Source organism: Ammospiza caudacuta, chromosome 35 (genome assembly GCF_027887145.1).
Source record: "Ammospiza caudacuta isolate bAmmCau1 chromosome 35, bAmmCau1.pri, whole genome shotgun sequence".
In the NCBI taxonomy this organism is placed as follows: domain Eukaryota; kingdom Metazoa; phylum Chordata; class Aves; order Passeriformes; family Passerellidae; genus Ammospiza; species Ammospiza caudacuta.
In genome coordinates, this window is record NC_080627.1 from 2,201,486 (window position 1) to 2,218,300 (window position 16,815).

The 16,815-nt window shown below is 52.9% G+C and overlaps 1 protein-coding gene across 2 annotated transcripts; it reads left to right on the forward strand.

Moving 5' to 3' along the window:
• The first annotated feature begins 231 nt into the window (after positions 1-231).
• Positions 232-12,282, forward strand: SAE1 (SUMO1 activating enzyme subunit 1). 2 transcript variants are annotated; one of them, XM_058822877.1, is made up of 9 exons: positions 232-441; positions 1,142-1,253; positions 2,215-2,388; positions 4,109-4,251; positions 5,861-5,960; positions 7,888-7,993; positions 9,474-9,618; positions 11,258-11,327; positions 12,082-12,282. In XM_058822877.1, the coding sequence occupies exons 1-9, from the start codon at positions 341-343 to the stop codon at positions 12,112-12,114; spliced, it is 984 nt and encodes a 327-aa protein (XP_058678860.1). In that variant the 5' UTR covers positions 232-340; the 3' UTR covers positions 12,115-12,282. The 2 variants fall into 2 exon arrangements, with proteins under 2 accessions (XP_058678860.1, XP_058678861.1); XM_058822878.1 differs by lacking the exon at positions 9,474-9,618.
• Positions 12,283-16,815: the final 4,533 nt, after the last annotated feature.

The following is a 16,815-nucleotide window of genomic DNA, read 5'->3' on the forward strand; positions in this document are numbered from 1 at the left end:
TCACACCGTTATACCGGAATAAAAAAGCGGCAGAAAAAAACTCTGAACGTTCTTTTCTCCTGAGGGGCCGCGGGTACCGAGAGCGGATTCGGTGCGGTCCCCCCCGGCCGGCGGGATGTGGAGCGGCGGCGGGCGCGGGGGTTTGCGCGGGCCGCCAGGGGGCGCCGCGAGTTTCGTGAGGGGCCATGAGGGGTTTGAGGGGGTCGTGAGGGGCTTTGAGGGGTTTTAATGGCCTGTGAAGAGCTCTGAGGAGCCCAGAGAGATTTAAAAGCGCAGAGGGGGTTTTTAGGGGTCGTGAGGGGCTTTGAGGGATCCTGAGGGTGGTCTCGGGGCCGCCGCCATGGTGGAGAAGGACGAGTCGAGTCCCGGCGGCATCAGCGAGGAGGAGGCGGCTCAGTACGACCGCCAGATCCGGCTCTGGGGGCTCGAGGCCCAGAAAAGGTCGGTGGGGCTGGAAGGGCTTTGTGTGTGGGGGTCTCTATATCGGTTTTGGGGGCCCTATGGGGTGGTAAGAGCCCTGGAGGAGCTTTAAGGGGGCTCTGGAAGGGCTCTGGGAGGTCCCTACATGGCCTTGGGGGTCCCCCATAAGGTTTAAGGGTGGCTCTGTTGTGGTTTTGGGGTCCCCGTAGGGGATATGGGCGGCTCTATTGGGGTTTTGGGGTGCCCATAGAGGTATGGGGTGTTTCTATGTAGTTTTGGGGGGGCTCCGTGGAGGTTAGGAGTGGCTCTATGTGGTTTTAGGGCGTCTCCATGGGGATTTGGGGTGGCTTTCAAGGGGTCTGGGGGTCCTTATTTCGTTTTGGGGGTCCCCCATGAGAGTCAGGGGTGCCTCTGTTGTGGTTTTGGGGTCCCCATAGGGGTTAGGGGTGGCTCTATGGGGATCTGGGGGGTCCCTGTGGTGGTTAGGGGGGCTCTATAGGGGTCTGAGGGGTCCCCGTTCAATCTTAGGGGCCCCCATAAGGTTTAAGGGTGGCTCTGTTGGGGTCAGGGGTGTCTTTATTGGGGTTTTGGGGTCCTTATTTGCTCTTGGGGTGTCCCCGTGGGGTTTGGGGTCACTCTGTCAGGTTTTGGGGTCCCACATTCCCATTTTTTAGGCTTTATTTTGAGGGTAAATCCTGATTTTCCCCGGTATCCCCCACAGGTTACGGGCGTCGCGGGTGCTGCTGGTGGGGCTGCGCGGGCTGGGGGCCGAGGTGGCCAAAAATCTCATCCTGGCCGGGGTCAGGGGGCTCACCCTGCTGGACCACCAACAGGTGAGGGGAACACACCTGGGCACACCTGGGCACACATCTGGGAACACCTGGGAACACACCTGGGCACACACCTGGGCACACACCTGGGCACGTCTGGGAACACACCTGGGCACACCTGGGAACACACCTGGGCACATCTGGGAACACACCTGGGCACGTCTGGGAACACACCTGGGCACACCTGGGAACACACCTGGGCACATCTGGGAACACACCTGGGCACGTCTGGGAACACACCTGGGAACACACCTGGGAACACACCTGGGCACACACCTGGGCACGTCTGGGAACACACTTGGGCACACCTGGGCATGCACCTGGGCACACCATCACCTCTGTCCTTGGGAGTTTTCCCTGTGCTCCCCTCAGGAACAGCCCCAAAATCTAGAAAATTTCATCCCTTCCGTCCGTGGGGTTTTTCCACCAAAACCTGGAAATTTCATCCCCTCCATCCGTGGGACAGCAGGGCCCAGTTCCTGATCCCAGAGCTCTGTCCCCTGTGTCCCCAATGTCCCCATGGTGTCCCCACTGTCCCCATGGTGTCCCCAATGTCCCCATGGTGTCCCCATGGTGTCCCCAGGTGTCCCCACTGTCCCCAATGTCCCCAGGTGTCCTCACTGTCTCCATGGTGTCCCCAATGTCCCATGGTGTCTCCAATGTCCCCATGGTGTCCCCACTGTCCCCAGGTGTCCCCCGAGGACAGCCGTGCCCAGTTCCTGATCCCCGCGGGCTCCCAGGGCCGGAACCGCGCCGAGGCCTCTCTGGTGTCCCCAATGTCCCCATGGTGTCCCCAATGTCCCCAGGTGTCCCCACTGTCCCCATGGTGTCCCCAATGTCCCCACTGTCCCCATGGTGTCCCCACTGTCCCCAGGTGTCCCCACTGTCCCCATGGTGTCCCCAATGTCCCCATGGTGTCCCCAATGTCCCCATGGTGTCCCCATGGTGTCCCCACTGTCCCCAGGTGTCCCCCGAGGACAGCCGTGCCCAGTTCCTGATCCCCGCGGGCTCCCAGGGCCGGAACCGCGCCGAGGCGTCGCTGGAGCGGGCGCAGAGCCTGAACCCCATGGTGGAGGTCAAGGCCGACCCCGAGAGCGTGGAGAGCAAACCCAGCGAGTTCTTCACGCAGTTCGACGCGGTACCGCCGGCACCCCGGGTCCGGGGGTTGGGGGGCACTGACAGGGCTTTGGGGGGATTGTCACGGGTTTGGGGGGATTGTAGGAGGTTTGGGGGGGATTGTCACGGGTTTGGGGGGATTGTCACAGGTTTGGGGGGATTGTAGGAGGTTTGGGGGGGATTGTCACAGGTTTGGGGGGGTTTGGGGGTGATTGGGAGGGATTGTCAGAGGTTTGGGGGGATTGTCACAGGTTTGGGGGGATTGTCAGGAGTTTGGGGGGATTGTAGGAGGTTTGGGGGGATTGTCACAGGTTTGGGGGGATTGTCACAGGTTTGGGGGGATTGTAGGAGGTTTGGGGGGATTGTCACAGGTTTGGGGGGATTGTCAGGGGTTTGGGGGGGATTGTCACAGCTTTGGGGGGGATTGTCAGGGGTTTGGGGGGATTGTCGCGGGTTTAGTGGGATTGTCACGGGTTTGGGGGGATTGTCACGGGTTTGGGGGGATTGTCACAGGTTTGGGGGGGATTGTCACAGGTTTGGGGGGGTTTGGGGGTGATTGGGAGGGATTGTCACAGGTTTGGGGGGCATTGGGGGGATTGTCACAGGTTTGGGGGGATTGTAGGAGGTTTGGGGGGGATTGTCACAGGTTTGGGGGGATTGTCACGGGTTTGGGGGGATTGTCACGGGTTTGGGGGGGATTGTCAGGGGTTTGGGGGGGATTGTCATGTGTTTGGGGGGGTTTGGGGGCGTTTGGGTGGGATATTCCTGGGTTTTGGGAGGATTCTCAGGGATTTGGGGGGGTTAGGGTAGGATTGTCACAGGTTTGGGGGAAATATTCCTGGATTTGAGGGGGTTGGGGGGGATTGTCACAGGTTTGAGGGAGTTTGGGGGGATATTCCTGGATTTTTGGGGGATTGTCACAATTTTGGGGCATTTGGAGGGGCTTGTGACAGGTTTCGGGGCTTTGTCACAGGTTTGGGGGGGATATTCCTGGATTTGGGGGGCTTTGGGGTGGAATTGTCCCATTTAGAGAGGAATTGATCAATTTGGGTGGAATTATCCCATTTTGTGCTGGATTTATCCCATTTTTGGGGTAGAATCCCCCATTTTGAGGTAGAATCCCCCATTTTGAGGTAGAATCCCCCATTTTGGGGTAGAATCTCCCTATTTTTGGTAGAATCCCCCATTTTGAGGTAGAATCCCCCATTTTGGGGTAGAATCTCCCTATTTTTGGTAGAATCACCCATTTTGAGGTAGAATCACTCATTTTGGGGTAGAATCATCCCATTTTGGGGTAGAATCCCCCATTTTGGAGTAGAATCATCCCATTTTGAGGTAGAATTTCTCTCATTTTGAAGTGAATCCCCCCATTTTGTGATAGAATCCCCCATTTTGGGGTAGAATCCCCCATTTTGGGGTAGAATTCCCCTCATTTTGAAGTGAATCCCCCCATTTTGAGGTAGACTCTCCCATTTTGAGGTAGAATCATCCCATTTTGAGGTAGAATTCCCCTCATTTTGAAGTGAATGTCCCCATTTTGTGATAGAATCCCCCATTTTGTGATAGAATCACCCATTTTGGGGTAGAATCTCCCCATTTTGGGGTAGAATCTCCCCATTTTCAGGTCCAATCCCCTTCTACCCCAAAAGTCCCCCCTCCAACCCCTCCCACTCTCCCCTGTACCCCTTTTCCCCCATCAAACCCCCCAAAATGCAGGTGTGACCCCCGGATTTCCCCTGCAGGTGTGCCTGACGTGCTGCTCCAAGGAGTCCATGGTGAGGATCAACCAGATCTGCCACAAGAACGGCGTCAAATTCTTCAGCGGCGACGTCTTCGGCTACCACGGCTTCATGTTCTGTGACCTGGGCCTGCACGAGTTCGTGGAGTGAGTTCTGGGGGGGCTCAAACACCCTGAAAGGACCCCAAAAACCCCAAATGGAACTCAATGTCCTAAAATAGACCCCAAAATGGGGCCCAAAAACTGCGAAATGGAGCCCAAAAACCCCAAAATGGAGCCCCAAAAACCCCAAAATGGAGCCCTAGAAACCCCAAAATGGACCCCTAAAAACCCCAAAATGGGGCTCAAAATGGAACCCAAAAACCCCAAAATGGAGCCCCAAAAACCCCAAAATGGAACCCAAAATGGTGCCCCAAAAACCCCAAAATGGAGCCCCAAAAACCCCAAAATGGGGCCCAAAATCCTAAAATGGAACCCAAAAACCCCAAAATGGAGCCCCAAAAACCCCAAAATGGAACCCAAAATGGTGCGCCAAAAACCCCAAAATGGAGCCCCAAAAACCCCAAAATGGGGCCCAAAATCCTAAAATGGAGCCCAAAAAACCCCAAAATGGAGCCCCAAAAACCCCAAAATGGACCCCTAAAAACCCCAAAATGGACCCCAAAATGGAACCCAAAAACCTCAAAATGGAGCCCAAAAACCCCAAAATGGAGCCCAAAATGGAGTCCAAAAACCCTAAAATGGAGCCGCAAAAACCCCAAAATGGAGCCCAAAACCCCAAAATGGAGCCCAAAACCCCAAAATGGGGCCCAAGAACCCCAAAATGGACCCCAAAATCCCCAAAATGGACTCCAAAACCCCAAAATGGACCCCAAAAGCCTGGGATAAAATCCTGGGAAAGACCCCAAAATCCTGGCATAAAATCCCCAAAATGGACCCCAAAATTCTGGGATAAAATCCTGGGATAGACCCCAAAATCCTGGCATAAAATCCCCAAAATGGACCCCAAAATTCTGGGATAAAATCCTGGGATAGACCCCAAAATCCTGGCATAAAATCCCCAAAATGGACCCCAAAATTCTGGGATAAAATCCTGGAATAAAATCCTGGGATAGACCCCGAAATCCTGGGATAAAGTTGTGGGATAGACCCCAAAATTCTGGGATGAAATCCCCAAAATCCTGGGATAAAATCCCTGGATGGACCCCAAAATCCTGGGATTGACCCCAAAATCCTGGGATAAAATCCTGGGATAGACCCCTAGGATGGACCCCAAAATCCTGGGTGAAAATCCTGGGATAAAATTGTGGGATAAACCCCAAAATCCTGGGATAAAATCCTGGGATAGACCCCGAAATCCTGGGATAAAATCCCCAAAATGGACCCCAAAATCCTGGGATAAAATCCTGGAATAAAATCCTGGGATAGACCCCGAAATCCTGGGATAAAGTTGTGAGATAGACCCCAAAATCCTGGGATGAAATCCCCAAAATCCTGGGATAAAATCCTGGGATAGACGCCAAAATCCTGGGATAAAATTGTGGGATAAACCCCAAAATCCTGGGATAAAATCCTGGGATAAAATTGTGAGATAAACCCCAAAATCCTGGGATAAAATCCTGGGATAAAATCCCTGGATGGACCCCAAAACCCTGGGATAAAATCCCCAAAACCCTGGGACAAAATCCCTGGATGGACCCCAAAAGCCTGGGTTTTTTGGGGTGCTTTGGTGCGATTTTGGGTTTTCCCTGCCCAGGGAGAAGCCCAAGGTGCCCAAGGGCAGCTCGGGGCTGGAGGACGGACCCGAGGCCAAACGGGCGCGGCTGGAGGCGCCGGAGACCACCATGGTCAAAAAGGTCAGTGGGGATTGATCTGAACCCCAAAAATGGACCCCAAAATCCCTGAAATGGGCCCCAAAACCACTGATAGGAACCCCAAAAATCCTGGGATAAAATCCTGGGATAAAATCCTGGGCTTTACCCCAAAACCAAACCCCAAACAGGGCCAGCAGAGACCACCAGGGTCAAAAAGGTCAGTGGGGATTGATCCTGAACCCCAAAAATGGACCCCAAAATCCCTGAAATGGGCCCCAAAAACACTGATAGGAACCCCAAAAATCCTGGGATAAAATCCTGGGATAAAATCCTGGGATAAAATCCTGGGCTTTACCCCAAAACCAAAGCCCAGACGGGCGCGGCTGGAGGCGCCAGAGACCACCATGGTCCAAAGGGTCAGTGGGGTAAAAACCCTGGAATGCACCCCAAAAACCCTGAAACGGACCCCGAAAACCTTAAAATGGACCCCAAAAACATTGATACAGACCCCAAAAACCCTAAAATGGACCCCATAAACCCTAAAATGGACCCCAAAACCAAACCCAAAAGAGGCCTGGCTGGAGGCAGCAGAGACCACCATGGTCAAAAAGGTCAGTGGGGATGGAGCTGAACCCCAAAATCCCTGAAATGGACCCCAAAATCCCTGAAATGGACCCCAATAACATTGATAGAAACCCCAAAAATCCTGGGATAAAATCCTGGGGTTTACCCCAAATCCAAACCCCAAACGGGGCCAGCAGAGACCACCACGGTCAAAAAGGTCAGTGGGGATTGATCTGAACCCCAAAATCCCTGAAATGGACCCCAAAACCCCCGAAATGGACCCCAAAACCCTGAAATGAACCCCAAAATCCTGGGATGGACCCCAAAAACCCCAAAATGGACCCCAAAACCCTGAAATGAACCCCAAAATCCTGGGATAAAACCCCAAATCCCACAAACGACCCCAAAACCGCTGAAATTCGTAGAATTCCCAATTGCTGTTACCCTGAAACTGGGACAGTTCCCACCTCCCTGCCTTGGCATCCCCAGGATTTTGTTCCATTTCCCCACACCCAAAATCCCCTTTTTTTGCCCCAAAATCCCCTTTTTTTGCCCCAAAATCCCACTGCCTGCAGTTGTGCCATCTCAGGGAGATTCCATCCTTCCCTCACACCCCAAATCCCCATTTTTTGCCCCAAATCCCCCTTTTTTGGCCCAAATTCCATCGCCTGGAGTTCGTCCAGCTTCAGGAGTTTGTATCTTTTTCTCACACCCAAAATGCCCCTTTTTTACCCCAAAATCCCCATTTTTTGCCCCCAAATCCCCCCTTTTCCCCCAAATGCCATTTTTTTGTACCAAAAAAATTGCTTTTTTTTCCCCAAAACCCCCCTTTCCCCACCCCAAAATCCCAGATTTTTTACCCTAAAATCCCCCAGTTTTTGCCCCAAAATCCCCAGGTTTTTTCCTCCAAATCCCCCCTATTTCCCCCCAATTCCCATTTTTTGCCCAAAATCCCCATTTTTTGCCCCAAATGCAGCAGCTGCAGTTCTGCCCTCTGCAGGAGTTTCTACCCTTCCCTCACACCCCAAAATCCGCCTTTTTTACCCCAAAATCCCCATTTTTTGCTCCAAAATCCCCCCTTTTTTCCCCCAAATCCCCCCTTTTCCCCCAAATCCCCATTTTTTGCTCCAAAATCCCCATTTTTCCCCCCAAATCCCCCCTTTTCCCCCAAAATCCCCATTTTTTGCCCCAAAACCCCCCCTTTTCCCTAAAGAATTCCCTTTTTTCCTCCAAACCCCACCTTCCGCCCCCCTAAAAATCCCCCTTTTTTGCCCCCAAACCCCCATTTTTTTGCCCTAAAATCCCCATTTTTTGCCCTAAAATCCCCGTTTTTTTTCCCCCAAATCCCAGTTTTCCCCCCAATTCCCATTTCTTGCCCAAAATCCCCGTTTTTTCCCCCAAACAGCAGCTGCAGTTCTGCCCCCTGCGGGAGGCTCTGGCCGTGCAGGCCCGCGGGGAGGAGGCGGCGGCGGCGCTGCAGAAAACGGCCCCGGATTATTTCCTGCTGCACGGTGAGTTTGGGGAAAAAACAGCAACTTTTGGAAAAAAAAAATCACATTTTGGGGGGAAAATATAATTTCTGGGGAAAAAATATCATTTTGGGGGGAAAAAGTCTCATTTTTGGGGGAAAAAATTGTAATTTTTTAGGGGAAAAAGTCTCATTTTTTGGGGGGGAAAAAATTCAGTTTCTGGGGGAGAAAATCCCGTTTCCAGGGAAAAACTCCGTTATTGACAATCCTATTTCTGGGAAAGAAAATCTCATTCCTGGGGAAGAAATTCTCATTCCTGGGGAAAAAAACAATGTTATTTCTGGGGAAAGAAATCTTATTTTTGGGGAGAAATCTCGTTTCTGGGGAGAAAAAAAACCCCCGTGTTTTTGGAGAAAAAAATCTCATTTCTGGGGAAAAGAAATCTCATTTTTGGGGAAGAAACGTCATTGCTGGGGAATGAATAGAAGTGTCACCAAAGTCCCTGTCCCTGTGACGATGACAATGTCCCCACGGCGTCATCGAGGTGACAGTGACGGTGACACTGACAATGTCCCCACGGTGATATCGAGGTGACAGTGACGGTGACACTGACAATGTCCCCACAGCGTCATCGAGGTGACAGTGACGGTGACACTGACAATGTCCCCACGGTGATATCGAGGTGACAGTGACGGTGACACTGACAATGTCCCCACGGTGATATCGAGGTGACAGTGACGGTGACACTGACAGTGTCCCCACAGCGTCATCGAGGTGACAGTGACACTGACAATGTCCCCACGGTGTCATCGAGGTGACAGTGACGGTGACACTGACAGTGTCCCCACGGTGTCATCGAGGTGACAGTGACGGTGACACTGACAATGTCCCCACGATGTCATCGAGGTGACGGTGACACTGACAATGTCCCCACGGTGTCATCGAGGTGACAGTGATGGTCACACTGACAATGTCCCCACGATGTCATCGAGGTGACAGTGACACTGACACTGACAATGTCCCCACAGCGTCATCGAGGTGACAGTGATGGTCACACTGACAATGTCCCCACAGCGTCATCGAGATGACAGTGACTGTGACGGTCACACTGACAACGTCCCCACGGTGTCATCGAGGTGACAGTGACGGTGACATTGACAGTGTCCCTGTTTGTCCCCAATGTTGCTGTCATTCAGGTCCCAGGCCGGCCGTGCCCCGTGTCCCCTGCGCGCCCCCCGGGACTGTCAGTGTCCCTGAGGTGACAGTGACACTGACAGTGTCCCTGTTTGTCCCCAGTTCTATTGCAGTTTAGAACACAGGCTGGCCGTGCCCCGTGTCCCCTGTGCGCCCCCCAGGACTGTCGGTGTCCCTGAGGTGACAGTGTCACTGACAGTGTCCCTTGTCCCCAGTTCTGTTGTCATTCAGGTCCCAGGCCGGCCGTGCCCCGTGTCCCCTGCGCGCCCCCCAGGACTGTCGGTGTCCCTGAGGTGACAGTGACACTGACAGTGTCCCTTGTCCCCAGTTCTGTTGTCATTCAGGTCCCAGGCCGGCCGTGACCCGTGTCCCCTGCGCGCCCCCCAGGACTCGGCGCTGCTGCTGCGGCTGCGCCGGGAGGTGCTGCAGGGGCTGGGGGTGACACCGCAGCTGCTGCCGGAGCACTTCCACAGGTCAGGGACACCTGGGCACACCTGGGGACATGGGGACACCTGGGGACATGGGGACACCTGGGGACATGGGGACACTGAGGGGCACATGGGGACACCTGGGGGTGACACCGCAGCTGCTGCCGGAGCACTTCCACAGGTCAGGGACACCTGGGCACACCTGGGGACATGGGGACACCTGGGGACACACCTGGGCACATGGGGACACCTGGGGGTGACACCACAGCTGCTGCCGGAGCACTTCCACAGGTCAGGGACACCTGGGCACACCTGGGGACATGGGGACACCTGGGGACATGGGACATGGGGACACCTGGGGACATGGGGACACTGAGGGGCACATGGGGACACCTGGGGGTGACACCGCAGCTGCTGCCGGAGCACTTCCACAGGTCAGGGACACCTGGGGACACCTGGGGACACCTGGGGACATGGGGACACCCAGGGACATGGGGACACCCGGGGACATGGGGACAGCTGGGGGTGACACCGCAGCTGCTGCCGGAGCACTTCCACAGGTGAGGGACAGACATGGGGACACCTGGGGACACTGAGGGGACAAGGGGCAGTTCCACAGGTGAGGGACACACCTGGGGACAGTTGCACAGGTGAGACTGGGGACACCTGGGGACACCTGGGGACACCTGGGGACACCTGGGGACGGGGGATCAGGGGCAGTTCCACAGGTGGGGGACGGGGGGGACACGGGGCACACCTGGCCAGGGGAGGGGACACCGAGGGGACAGGGGACAGTTCCACAGGTGAGGGACAGACATGGGGACACACCTGGGGACAGGGGACAGTTCCACAGGTGAGGGACAGACATGGGGACACACCTGGGGACAGGGGACAGTTCCACAGGTGAGGGCACACCTGGACAGGGGAGGGGACACCGAGGGGACACCTGGCCAGGTGTGGGGACACCTCATGGGTGAGGGGACACTTGCCAGGTTTCGATCGCTTTTTTGGGGTGAAACCTCGAGGTTTTAAGGAACCTTTTTGGGGTGAAACTTTGGGGTTTTCAGGAGCTTTTTGGGGCTCAAACCTCGGGGTTTCAGAGGTTTTTGTGATAAAACTCCGACGTTTTCTCCCAATCCTTTCGGGGCTGAACCCCTGGGATCGTTAGGGCAGCAACCCCCGTTCTTGGGGTCACACCTCGGGGTTTTAAGGAGATTTTTAGGGTGAAACCTCGAGGTTTTAAGGAGATTTTTAGGGTGAAACCTCGAGATTTTAAGGAGATTTTTAGGGTGAAACCTCGAGGTTTTAAGGAGATTTTTAGGGTGAAACCTCAAGGTTTTAAGGAGATTTTTAGGGTGAAACCTCGAGGTTTTAAGGAGATTTTTAGGGTGAAACCTCGAGATTTTAAGGAGATTTTTAGGGTGAAACCTTGAGGTTTTGAGATTTTTAGGGTGAAACTTCGAGGTTTCAGCAGCTTCTTTTGGAGTGAAACCTCGAGGTTTTAAGGAGCTTTTTGGGATAAAACTTTGGGGTTTTCAGGAGCTTTTTTGGGGGTTTCAGCAGCTTTTTTGGGATAGAACTTTGAGGATTTTTACAGCCCTCCCCCCTCCCCATTTTTGGGGTGAAACCCCTCAATTCTGGGACATTCCCAGCTCAATTTTTCTCATTTTTTCCCCCATTTCAGCTTCTGTTTCTCGGAGATGGCCCCGGTGTGCGCCGTGCTCGGGGGGGTGCTGGGCCAGGAGGTGGTCAAGGTACGGCCTGGGGGGGTTTGGGGGGGATTTTGGGGGGTCTGGGGGCATTTTGGGGGGTCTTGGGGGGATCTGGAGGGGATTTTGGGGGGATTTGGGGGCATTTTGGGGGGACTTGGGAGGATTTGGGGGGATTTTAGGGGAATTTGGGGGATTTTGGGGGGTCCCTAAATCCCCCCTGTGACCCCCAAAACCCCCAGACCCCACCCAGACCCCCCAAAATCCCCCCCAGATCCCCCAAAAATCAGCCATATCCCCCCCCCCAAATCTCTCCAATCTGGGGGTGATTTTGGGGGGGTTTGGGGGTGATTTTGGGGGGGTTTGGGGGTGATTTTGGGGGATCTGGGAGGGATTTTGAGGGTCTGGGGGTTTTGGGGAAGTCTGAGGGGATTTGGGGGGGGATTGGGGGGATTTTGGGGGGGTCTGGGTGGATTTTTTGGGGGGTTTGAGGGGGATTTGGGGGGTCTGGGGAAGACTTGGGAAGGAATTTTGGGGGGGTTTGGGGCTCTGGGGGATTTTGGAGGGTTTGGGGGTTTCTGGGGGGATTTTGGGGGCTCTGGGGGATTTTTTGGGGGGTCTGAGGGGATTTTGGGGGGTCTGGGGGAGATTTGGGAGGGATTTGGGGGGTCTGAGGGGATTGGAGGGGGGATTTGGCAGATTTTGGGGGGGTCTGGGGGGGAATTTGAGGGTCTGGGGGATTTTGGGGGGGTCTGTGGGATTTGTGGGGTCCCCAACCCCCCCCGTGTCCCCTCCCCAGGCTCTGTCCCACCGGGACCCCCCCCCACAATAATTTCTTCTTCTTCGACGGCGTCCGGGGCCAGGGCGTGGTGGAGCGGCTGGGACCCCCCCCCCAAATGAGGGAGCCCCGAAATTGGGGAGGGGGTTTGGGGTGCCTGGGACCCCCCTGAAATGAGGGACCCAAAATTGGGGAGGGGGTTTGGGGTGCCTGGGACCCCCCTGAAATGAGGGACCCAAAATTGGGGAGGGGGTTTGGGGTGCCTGGGACCCCCCTGAAATGAGGGAGCTCCGAAATTGGGGAGGGGGTTTGGGGTGCCTGGGACCCCCCCCGAAATGAGGGAGCCCCAAAATTGGGGAGGGGTCCTGAACCAAATCCTGGAGTGCTTTGGACCCCCCAAAATGAGGGACCCCCGAATTTGGGGAGGGGGTTTGGGGTGCCTGGGACCCCTCCCCAAATGAGGGACCCTAAATTGGGGAGGGGTCCCCCAAGGGCACTCCAAATCCTGGAGGGGCTTTGGGGGTCCTGAGCCCGTCGGGAAGGGGGTTTGGGGGTCCTGAGCCCTCCCAGGGCACCCCAAAATTTGGGGAGGGGGTTTGGGGGTCCTGAGCCCTCCCAGGGCACCCCAAAATGTGGGGAGGGGGTTTGGGGGTTAATAAAGGGTTTCTTAGAAAGTCGTGGTTGAGTTTGGGGCCGGAATTTTTGGGGAGGGGGAGAGGGGCTCAAGTGAGACCCCAAAAAGGGGGGAACCCCGAAAATGGGGGGCTCTGAAAGCCCCCAAAATCCCATAAATGCCCCAAATCCCATAAACCCCCCAAAATCCCCCAGATCCCAAAACCCCCAAAAATCCCACAGACGACCCTCAAACTCCATAAATCCCCAAAATCCCAAAAATCCCCCCAAAATCCCATAAACCCCCCAAAATCCCATAAATCCCCCAAACCTGTGGTAAATCGATTTTATTGCAAACAAAAGTACAAAAAACGGGAACCCCCCACCCCAAAAATTCCTGTACAGACCCCAAAAAAATGTACAAACCACCCCAAAAATGTACAGGAACCCCAAAAACTTTACAGAAACCCCAAAAACTTTACAGAAACCCCAAAAATTTGTACAGGAACCCCAAAAATTTGTACAGGAACCCCCAAAAAAATTTACAGAAACCCCAAAAACTTTACAGAAACCCCAAAATTTTACAGAAACCCCCAAAAAATGTACAGGAACCCCAAAAATTTGTACAGAAACCCCAAAAACTTTACAGAAATCCTATATACAATGTACAGCCCATATACAGCATTTACACCCCGATTTTGGGGTTTTTTTGGGGGGATTTTGGGGTTTTTTGGGTTTTTTGGGGTTCACCCCCTCAGCACCATCTGGGGGGGGTCCCCCAAAATTTCCCACCCCAAAATCGCTGAAAAAAAAACCCCCAAAAAACCCCAAATTCCCCCATTTACAGCCCATAAACAGCATTTACACCCCTTTTTTGGGGTTTTTTCTGGGGGGGTTTTGGGGTTTTTTTTGGGGTTCACCCCCTCAGCACCATCTGGGGGGGGTCCCCCAATTTCCCACCCCAAAATCCCCCCAAAAACCCCCAAATTTCCCTCATTTACAGCCCATATACAGCATTGACACCCCCGTTTTTGGGGCTTTTTTTGGGGTTTTTTTGGGATTCTCCCCTAAAAAAATTTCGGGGGGTGGTCCTGACCCCCCCCCAGCACCATTTTGGGGGGTCCCCCCCTTATTTCACCCCTAAAAAACCTCACAACATTTTAATTTACACCCAAAAATTTAAAATTTACACCCCAAAAATTTTAATTTACACCCCAAATTTAAAATTTACACCCCAAACATTTAAAATTTACACCCCGAAAATTTAAAATTTACACCCCAAAAATTTATTTTACACCCCTAAAATTTAAAATTTACACCCAAAATTCAAATTTACACCCAAAATTCAAATTTACACCCCGCTCATTTACACCATTTACAAACCCCTCTTTTAGGGGGGGGGTCCCCCCTTTCCTGCCACATTTTTGGGGGGTCCCATCCCAATTTTAGGGACCCCCCTCAATTCCCTCACCCCCCCCCCCCATCCCCCGTGAATAAATTACCCCAAATAAATAAAACCCAATGGGCGGTTGGGCGCTACCAACTCCGATCCGGGGGGGGGTTTTGTGCTTTGTGCTCCCTTTGGGGGCGAATCCGTTCTGTGAGCGCGCCGTGAGTTTGTCCAGGTGTTGCCCAGGTGTTCCCGGCTGTTTTCCAGCTGTTTTCCAGCTGTTTCCAGGTGGTTTTTGGGGCGTTTTTCGGGAGTTTCCGGGGTCAGTTCCCCCCTCTGGCCGCCAGGGGCGCTGCGGGCGCGGCCCCGATCCAGGGCGCCACCCAGCGGAGCAGCGGCGCCCAGAGCAGCCCCCGGCGGCGCTGCGGAGGAAATCCATTAATTCTGTTAATTAACGGCGCTAATTAACGCCCCCGATTAGCGCCACCCGTCCGTCCCGACCCGCAACACCCAGCCCTGGTAATGAGAGTCGGAACGCTGGGGCCGAAATGGGGGAAAAACTGAATTTTAGGGGGGGTGTCACCAGGATGAAATGTGTTAATTTCGTTAATTAACGGCGCTAATTAACGCCCCCAATTAGCGCCACCCGTCCGTCCCGACCCACAACACCCAGCCCTGGGAGTGGGAGTGGGAATGGTGGGGCTGAAATGGGGCAAAAACTGAATTTTAGGGGGTGTCATAGCAAGAAAATGAGCGTTCGGCCCAATTTCGGGTGGATTTCTTGACGTTTTGGGGCTGTTTATGAAATTTTGGGGGCTCTTCCCTAAATTTTGGGGGTTCTCGTCTGGATTTTGAGGTGTTTGCCATAAATTTTGAGGTGTTTTCCCTACATTTTGGGGGGTTTTCCCTACATTTTTGGGGTTCCTTCCAAATTCCAGTGGGAGTTGGAATGGTGCAGCTGAGATGGTGAAAAATCTGAATTTTGGGGGAATCCCACCCTCAAAAAAAAGGGGTGTTCAGCCCAATTTTGGGTGTATTTATTAAATTTTTGGGGTTCTTTATTAAACTTTTGGGGTGTTTTCCATAAATTTTGGGGGTTTTTCCCTAAATTTTGGGGTTTTCCTCAAATTCCAGCCTCTCCCACCCCCCAAATTCCAGTGGGAGTTGGAATGGTGGAGCTGAGATAGGGGAAAATCTGAATTTTGGGGGAATCCCACCCCAAAAAAAAGAGGTGTTCAGCCCAATTTTGGGTGTATTTATGAAATTTTTGGGGTTCTTTATTAAACTTTTGGGGTTTTTTTCCATAAATTTTGGGGTTTCCCTCAAATTCCAGCCTCTCCCACCCCCAAAATTCCATCAGGAATTGGAATGGTGGAGCTGAAATGAGGAAAATTTTGAATTTTGGGGTTTTTACCCCAAAAAAGTTCCCTCAAGGGTCACGTCCCACCCAATTTTGGGCGTCCCCACTCAATTTTTGGGCGTCTCCCCCAAATTTTGGGGCGTTCCCCCAAATTCCAGCCCTGAGGAGGAAAACTTGAAAAAATTGGGGGAAAAAAGGAAATTTTGGGGATTTTCCCTAAAAAAGTCACCTCGGGGGTGTGTCCTAAATAATTTTGGGGTGTTCCCCTGAATTTTGGGGTGTTCCTATTAAATTTTGGGGCTTTTTGTCAATTTTGGGAGCCTAAAAAAGCCAAAAACCACCAAAAGTGACGCCAGGAATGGGCTGGTGGGAGGAAATTTCTCAAAAAAACCCCAAAATTGCACATTTTCACTCAAATTTTGGGGTGCCCCCCGAAATTTTTCAATTCCCACCTGAATTTTTGGGGTGCACCCCCCAAATTTTGGGATAATCTCAATAGGGACAATTTCTGAGGTTCCCCCTCCAAATTTCTCATTTCCCACACAAATTTCTGTGTTTCCCACCCAAATTTTTGCACCCCCATCCCCCCACATTTTTGGAGTGAGTCCCCCCAAATTTTCAGGATGCACCCCCGAAATTTTCAGATAACCCCAATAGGGAAAATTTTTTTGGGCTTCCTCTCCAAAATTTCCCATTTTCCACCCAAATTTTTCAGTTCCCTCCCAAATTTTTTCATCCCCCTCCCCCAAATTTTTGGGGTTTATCCCCCAAATTTTTGGGGTGCACTCTCCAAATTTTGGGATAACCCCAGTAGGGGTCATTAAATTCTCCCACTGGGGAGATTTTTTTAGGTGCCCCCCCAAAATTTTTCACTTCCCGCCCAAATTTTTTCCATTCCCACCCAAATTCTCGTGTCCCCCTCCCCCAGATTTTTAGGGTTTCTCACTCAAATTTCTGGGGTGCACCCCCCAAATTTTGGGGTAACCCCAATAGGGAGAATTTTTTGGGTTCCCCCCTAAAATTTTAAATTTCCCACCCAAATCCCCAGACAGATTTTTGTGGTTTCTACCCCAAATTTTTGTGTGTCCCCCCCAAATTTTTCAATTTCCCCTCCCACAATTTTTGGGACGCAGCCCCCAATTTTGAGATAATCCCAATTCCCGCCCAAATTTTTCATTTCCCACCCAAATTTTGGCGTTTCTCCCCCAGATTTTTGTGCCCCCCTCCTCCGAATTTTCGCAGTTTCTTCCCCAAACTTTCGGGGTGCACCCCCCCCAGATTTTGGTACAACCCAACAGGGACAATTCTTTTATGCGTTTCCTTCCCCCCCCAAACAATTTTTCATTTCCCGCCCAAATTTTGGGGTTTCTCCTCCACTTTTTTGGGGCACACC